This window comes from Plasmodium fragile, assembly GCF_000956335.1.
Source record: "Plasmodium fragile strain nilgiri unplaced genomic scaffold supercont1.73, whole genome shotgun sequence".
NCBI lineage: Eukaryota > Apicomplexa > Aconoidasida > Haemosporida > Plasmodiidae > Plasmodium > Plasmodium fragile.
The window spans coordinates 82622-90518 of NW_012192653.1; the positions used below are offsets into that span (position 1 = coordinate 82622).

General features: G+C 48.7%; 1 protein-coding gene across 1 annotated transcript; it reads left to right on the plus strand.

Moving 5' to 3' along the window:
* Nucleotides 1-930: 930 nt before the first annotated feature.
* AK88_04721 (uncharacterized protein) lies at nt 931-6396 on the plus strand (the record flags this gene model as incomplete). Its single annotated transcript, XM_012482329.1, has 6 exons — nt 931-1714; nt 1871-2157; nt 2327-3089; nt 3497-3817; nt 4340-5019; nt 5194-6396. 6 exons carry the CDS (start codon nt 931-933, stop codon nt 6394-6396), a joined length of 4038 nt encoding a protein of 1345 aa, XP_012337752.1.
* Nucleotides 6397-7897: the final 1501 nt, after the last annotated feature.

The following is a 7897-nucleotide window of genomic DNA, read 5'->3' on the forward strand; positions in this document are numbered from 1 at the left end:
GCACACGCGGCCGGCTTCGCACGAAGTATCCGAGTGCAAGACGGATTCGACGAAGTAGCCGAGTAAGCATTGTGCCGAGTGTAAGAAAGGAGGGAGAGATTGTCTCTCCGCACAACGATCCACAGAGGGGGGGAGGCAGCAACACACATCTTATGTGGGAGCATACAAGTACCGGCAACGACGGCAGCAACGACGGTAGCAACGACGGAAGAAGAATTGATGTTGTTGTCGCTACTGCGGTTTAGTGTATAGGGCATACTGGTTTTTAACGGTATTGTTGTTAAAGCAGATATTTGTTGTTACGGGGGGTATTTGTTCTTAAGGGGGGTAGTTTTTGTTCAGTGCGGGTATTTGTTGTTAAGGGGGGTAGTTTTTGTTCATTGCGGGTAGTTGTTGTGAAAGGGGGGGTATTTGTGGTTAAGGGTTCCTCGGGTCCAGGATTTATGTTCACAGTATTGCTATTAAGGGATACAGTAAGGACGGAATAATCTAAGTATGCAGGAAGTCAAATATTTATGGAAGTGAGCTGTAGTCTTGGGGGCTAATATGCATTTAGTGCAGAGTTCAGGTGCGGGTCAGAACCACGAACATATTACCTAACGCAGAATAGGGCCATCATGGCGACGTACTTGGACATATTGTGGAAGGACTATATTAAGACGGGGAATGTTGGGGTAAAGGGTTGTGACCAGTCATGTAGGGTAAGTTCATGTGTATCACCGAATAAAAGGAAATTGGACAGTATTATACAACTATTATAGACTACATTTGAGGATTGTGCGAAGGGCTAATGTGTATGTGCATTATCGGCTGCTATAATATTATCACAAGGGTAAAGATATATATAAATGGGAAGTGCAATAGTATAGATAATTATATACAGAGCATAGGTAGCAGCAGGAGTATAGTTCATACATGTGCATGCAATTAATGTTGCACTTACAGGAAAATTTTTGGCAGAATGTGCAGGAAGTATGGCAGAAATTTAGGGGGCACATGGAAAATGAGGAAGATGATAATATCATAGCGACATTGTGTGGGGGGGAAGACGATGAAGACGGAGAAGCCGGGAAACTGGATGCGCAGACTAAAGCTGTGTGCGCGTTAGCACTGAAGGCATTATGTTTTAAACATGGTATTTCCCTAGGCATGAGGCAATCAGGAATACCGGGTGCACGCTCCGGGAGTATAGAACAGAAGCAGCATGCCATAGAATCATACATGAGGTGTATTCTGGTAAATATATTTTTGAAGAGAATAATAGGTCACACATGTTTAAACACGCAAGGAGGGAACCTGGCATTTCGGGCAGCAGAAGCACTAGTGAAAGAAGGAGATCACAAGCAGCCTAATATGACATGTCAAGAGCAGGATATGCAGCATAACAGTGGGAGCACGGGAGAAACAGGCGAATGGGATTTATGGCGCATAATGGACAGATGGCTTGAGAGGAATAAGTTAAAGCTGCAGGATGGGCAGGAGGGGGTGTTAGGACCGGATTGTACCGTCAAGAACAAGGGAAAGGGACAGCTAGACGATGATGTAACAGAGTTAAAAAAAGAGGTAAAGGACGAAATACAGAAGGTGGGGGAAGAAATAGAAACGGCGGTTAAAAAAATTTTGGATGCAATACAGACATCTCAGGAGGGTACACGTATGCAGGATATAATAAAGAAGGTGAACACCGGGGACTACTCTTCGAAAAGTTCAACAGGTGAAGTTACGCATGAACGGCCACCACCGACGCCGAGGCCACGACCAGCGCCAGCACCCAGACCCCCTCCACCACCGAGGCCACCACGGCCATCGCGACCAGTGGGTCCGGGAAAAGAAGGAGTGGGCAAATCGGGTGAATCGCCCCCACCGTCAGGCAACCCGGCCCCGGCCACACCTGCCACCGCTGCCAAACCAGCACCACCAGCACCCGGCAACGGAACAAACAACGCTGCCACACCAATAGCGGCGAAACCGGCACCACCGGGAAGTGGGACGCCGACGTCGCCATCTGGTGGTGGTGGTGGTCGTAGTGGTGGTACGAGTGGTGCTGGTAGTACCGGAGGCGGGCAGGGGAAGCAGCACGACACACAGCAGAAGTGTCAAGGAGACAAATTATTGGAGTGGAGGCAAAAGGAAACATATGTGCAAGCTAATTATGGTGTAAGTTCGAGTGTGTGAAGGGCAGGAAACAGAAGGGATGAGGAATACATGGAAGGAACAACTTGTCCATGGCGTGTATGCATATATGCGGGTGTGAATGTTCCTGCGGGGTAGATTGTGCTGAAACCGTTAACATACGTATACATGTATTTTCACGCTCATAATACAGAAACAACATATGGACAAATTACAGAAGGTTTTGAAAGATTTTAAGGAATATATGGAGAAAAATGAACAGCACGTAGATGCGTATGGTGTAAACTGTTATAATTCTGGTTGGGAAGATATGGACAACACATCCACATATTACAAGCAGCAGATGGTACCGGACGTAGTCAGGTGTAGACTTATGACTATAGCATTGGGTTTCGCCAATGGGTGGGGTAGACAAGACAACGCCACGCAGGACGGCGTGCACATGGATGAGGAAGAAGAGAATAAACTAAGATGTGAAGTAGCAAATGTATTTGGACATTTACTGAAAAAAAAGTATTGTGAAGGTCAACAACAATGGTACAGAGGTATCGAATATGCATACATTGTAATGCAGCACATGGGGGATGAGAAATTAGGAACGGGACTGCCACCTGGGCCTGTTACGGACAAGAGGTGCACAATGTGCGGATACGAGGGCCATAAGCACCATGTGCAAGCAATAAATTTGGACATAGCAGAGTGGTTATTGCAGGACGCGCAATTACTTGGAAAAATAGCACAGATGCAAAGGGAAATGCCCTGTAATACAGAGTGGAAACAGTATATTAAGGAGAAGGGCATGAACAGTACGAGTACTGAACCTACGACGGCAGAGAAACGTCAGATAGATCAAACAGTAGGCAAAAAAGTGAAAACGAATGCAGCAGAAATAATCCAGAGGGCGACGCAAGTGGTAGAGGAGAAAATTACAGAATTGAACGATAGGAACACTAGTGGTAAGAAAACGAATACCAACACTACGAATATGTTCGGCCCATTACTGACCGTACGCCACGTACCGTGCGCATGCCACCACCACCACAACAACACCGCACGTGCGGCGACGACGGCGCGTACGTAGCGACGAGCGTACCGGTGGCAGCGTTGGCCACTGTGTAGGCGAGGTGTGCCTGACACTGTTTGTGTGACAGAGTGCTTGTGTCTGAGAGTGGTTGTGGGACGAAGGAGATCCACGACAGGAACCACCAGGGTGTTGGGATGGGAACCCTAAGCATGACACTCAGGGCAGAGTGCAAGGAACAGCAGATGGCTCACAGTCCTTGGGATTCTTCTTCTTTCTTTACTTACTTATTTCTCCTGGTCTGTGTACATTAGTATTTTTCATCATTATCTTCTTCCGTAGACAAGAGTCCAGCGAAGTCTGCACCGCCACCGAAGAAACCAGAAGCTCCACCACAACAACCACCACAGCTACCATCAGAACCACAAGCGCCACCCGTTCCTCAGTCACCCCCAGTACCACAGTCTCCACAGGCAGGAACAGCACCGTTCTCCGAGGGGAAAGTACCTAAGGGAAGCAGTAAGGCGCCTACACCGCCGGATTCCTCAAGTAATACTAGTATGTGCGCGCAAGATATCAATGAAAAAACGTCCGCGGGTGCTCACCTTATCATTTCCTTCGGCCAAGGCTCTTCATCCGACTGCTCAGGCAATGGTACCCCAGGTAGTGAGTCCGATGAGAGCAAAGAACGAGAGAACAAAAAAACAAAACAACTTTTCCGGAGAGAGAGAGAGAGCGAGAGAAACCAAACGTCGAATGAGAATGGGCGCGACGCAGAGCGACGAGGCGACAGCTGCCGACAGACAGCCGCCGCTGGATGTAGACGTCGACGCAGACATCGACACACACACACTGTGTGTGTGTGCTGTGTTGTGTGTTGTGGGTTGTGCGAGAGACAGAGAGAGTCTTTTCCCGGAGTGGCACATGCCAAACACCGTTCGCACCGTGCCATGCCTCACCGTCCGTCTCCTGCCCCGTGGCACCGTGCCCCCGTGCCATTCCCCGTTCTTCACGTCGTCTCCGTGGCACCATGGTGCCAATGGTGCGGATCGTGTGGCCAACCATCATCGACGGACCGTGGTCAACGCAGCATGATCAACCACCGTGAACCATGGGCCCAACCACCTCGTAAAATTTCAGTTTGATGCATATTCTTTTCGTCCTTCTTGCCGCTTGAACTTATAGGTGAAGTCGATGTCAGTGGCCCCACGAATACGACACAAGAAGACGCATCAACAGCACCAGCTCCTGCACCAGCACAAGCAACACCAACAGCTCCATCTGGTTCCAATGGTTCACCCGGTGAAACAGGTCCAAGCGGTGCACCTGGTTCACCAGCGCCGCTCGGTGACGCGGGTACTACCGGTCCAGCTGGTAAAGATCGTGAAGCAAACCCAGCCGATCCGAACGCCGTCGACGGAGAAAATAGTGACCCCCCTCCTCTCAATCCACCCAAACCAAAAGCGGATCTGAATGGGGACGGTCAGGCGGGGTCGAGCGGCGACGACAAAACCACTGCAGGTGGTGTGTCTGGTGAGGAAGGAAAAGGGGGTGGGGATGGAGGAGGTGGTAGTGCAGGCGACCCCGGTTCCCCTGCTGCAGGTTCTACTGGTCACCAAAATCCTGGTTCCTCCGGACCAGGCACCGCAGGAGACAATTTCGGTGTAGGTACTCCGGCAGGAGGAGGAGCTGCACCAAAGGAAGATACTGGAAGTGGTTTAACAAAAACAGAAGAGAAGAAAGAACTAATGAATGACCAAAGTACCTCCTCGCCCGGCCTCACATGGGCAGATGTCAAGCCGTACACCCCCGTGATCATTCCCGCGGTTGTTGGTATTGGGGTTATCGCGTTTTTTCTGTGGAAGGTAAGTATATACGACAATGCGGGCATGCTGCATGTGCAGGATGTTTATACCTCAGAACATCCCAACCGGCTCCAATATATGATCGTTCTAATCCATATATTCTCCTGCACCCGCATTCATTCCTTTTATCCTACCGTCCTCACCCTCCTCTTTACCCCCTTTTTCTTTGCTTAGTACTTTGCGTACCTCGGAAAAAAACGACGACGAACATATCGAACCGTTCGTGACGTGCCGTCACCGCCACTCGACGAAGAAATATTGGAGCATCTACAACGCGGCGCGCCGCCACCCGATTACGGTCACACGATGATTAGGGATAGGCAACCTGCGTCAACATCCGCCCGAGGACAACGCCCCCCACGCGTGCATAAGCGCACCATCATCGAGCTACATCTAGAAGTGCTGCACGAATGTGAAGCAACCGAATGGGAAAGCGTCAAAGACGACTATTTGCAGATACTTGTGGAGGCGTTTGCGCAGGAGTTGATGCGGTGCGCCCAGGGCTATAGCAGTTCTCCGCATGCTCCTAGCACAAACCAGGGTTTATCAGGGAACGATGTTTCATCCACCCTCGATCCATCCACTGACATCGAACGCACGGACGCTTCTCCACCTAATGAAGATGACTCCGATCCATGGGGTTGTATGGAAACGATACCGTTAGCACCGGGCCCTTGTGCACCGAATGAAGAGGACTCCGATCCATGGACTTGTATGGAAACCATGCAGTTAGCAACGGACCGTTCTGCACCGACCGAAGACGACCGATGGAATTGTATGGAAACTATACAGTTAGATGCACAACAGAGTCGTGCTCATTCCAATCCCGACAATGCGACGTCCGCCTGCACCCAATGGATCCCTTGGATTCACCGCAACAAGCACCTATTGCGGGCGTGCACGGGGCAGCCGTGGTTTCTGCAATTAAAAGCGGATTGGACACAACATGTGCGTGAGCACATGATGGCAGACGCAGCATCCGGTGAGCACAGGACAGCCGCAACCCTGGAGAGGAAGAAACTGGACTTGTGGAAAGCATGGGTCGCGAAGCAACATGCGCTTATGCATATATATGGTGCGGAGGCGTGGTTCCAACCTTTGTTGAATAATGTAGCGGAGGCGAGAGCACCGCACAAACGCGCAGTACCTATAGCGGAAAAAGCCTTAGAAGTGGAAAAAGCAATGGGAACAGAACATATACTACGAGTGCGAGTTGCACCACGCGCGCAGCCAATGCATCCGCCACCGCACATGAAACAACGGTTAACGGCTCCCACATGGATACTGATCCTGGCACTAGTCATAGAACAGAGCGAGCTCGAGAGTAGTATGCAAGAGAAGGAGTTATATGTGGATGAACTACTGGACCAGCTCTGACATTCGGATGACGCGGCATATGAATGGGAACTAACGCATGCTAATCGTACACCACTTTTACTTTATTATGTGATATACATAATATATTTCGGGTTTACATTATTCCATACCTTGTTTTTTTTTTTTCTGCTCTGTTCTGCTTACTTGTGCTTACTGTTGCTTTTGTTTTGTTCTTTTTCTGTGTAGTCCACTTCTTTTAACATGACCATAGGAACAGGGCGGTACATGTGACATGCATATAAAATGTAGATTTAAATGAATACTATGAAAGGGCAGTATTCTCCTTTGTGTGACGTTAATTATTAAAAGCTGAGAACGTGCATGCTATGGGTATAGTGCAGCACACATATAGCATGCGAATAAGCATTCGAGTATAAGGAGAGATTGTCTCTCCGAGCAAACGCGTCGACCAAAGCGGCCGAGTGTAAGAAGTATTCGACGACGGATTGTCCGAGTGTAAGAAAGGACGGAGAGATTGTCTGTCCGAGCACACGTGGCCGCGTAAACACGACTGTCCGAGTGAAGCAGTTCGACGCAGGATTGTCCGAGTGTAAGAAGGAGGAGGATTGTCTCGCCGAGCAAACGCGGCCCGGGTACACGGGATTGTTCGAGTACGGCATTGTCCGTGTGCCGTGATTTGATGGAAGGATCCAGAGAGAGCGGGAGAGCTGACGGAACACACATATTATGTGGGCGAGCAACCACGACGGCAGGACGGCGGCAACCACGGCACAAGCATTGATGTTGTTGTTATACTGCGGTTTTTAGGTGTACGCGCAGAGAGACAGTGTGTGAAGGCGTTTAGTGGAGAACCGGGCGTCGGGTGTAGAAGGGGGTATTCATGACGTTGTGTTGTGTGCGTACGGTAGTGTAGTGTAGTATTTTTTTTCTTGACCTTGTTTGTTTTTTATTTTTTTTATTTGTATTCTTTTCTCTTTGCTTTTTATTCTTCTTACATATGTCTTATTTTCCGTCTTTTTTGTTCTCGTAGAATGTTAGATATTACCTAATGTAAAATGGGCATTTATATAGGCAACATTTTGTTAAAGCTTAATATGTATTAAGGGCAACAACAGCAGGGTCATCTTTTTCCTTGTGTATTATAACAATATATTATACAACTGTTCTAGTAGCTCCTACCTGTTGTCAAGCACATAGAAAGGTTATTCTGTGCGGGAGCCAGGCACACGTACTATGTGGCCCAGAAAGGAACCATCGGAATAGGCACTTCAGGATTTCTACAGCATTAAGGGCACGCATGAACACCTTAATAACAGGTTCCGGAATTTTTCTGCTGATGACGAATGAAAAATGAGTTCACAGAGTCAGAAGTATAAGTCTGTGGAGGCATTTATTACACAGGTATTGGCCATATGGGCCAAGGGGGAGGCCAGGTTTACTCAGGACAAGTTTGATGTAAGTAATGCAGGATGTATAATTTCAACGAGATACTCGAAAATGCATAAGACCGGATAATTCAGAATGATTATATGTCCAGCAA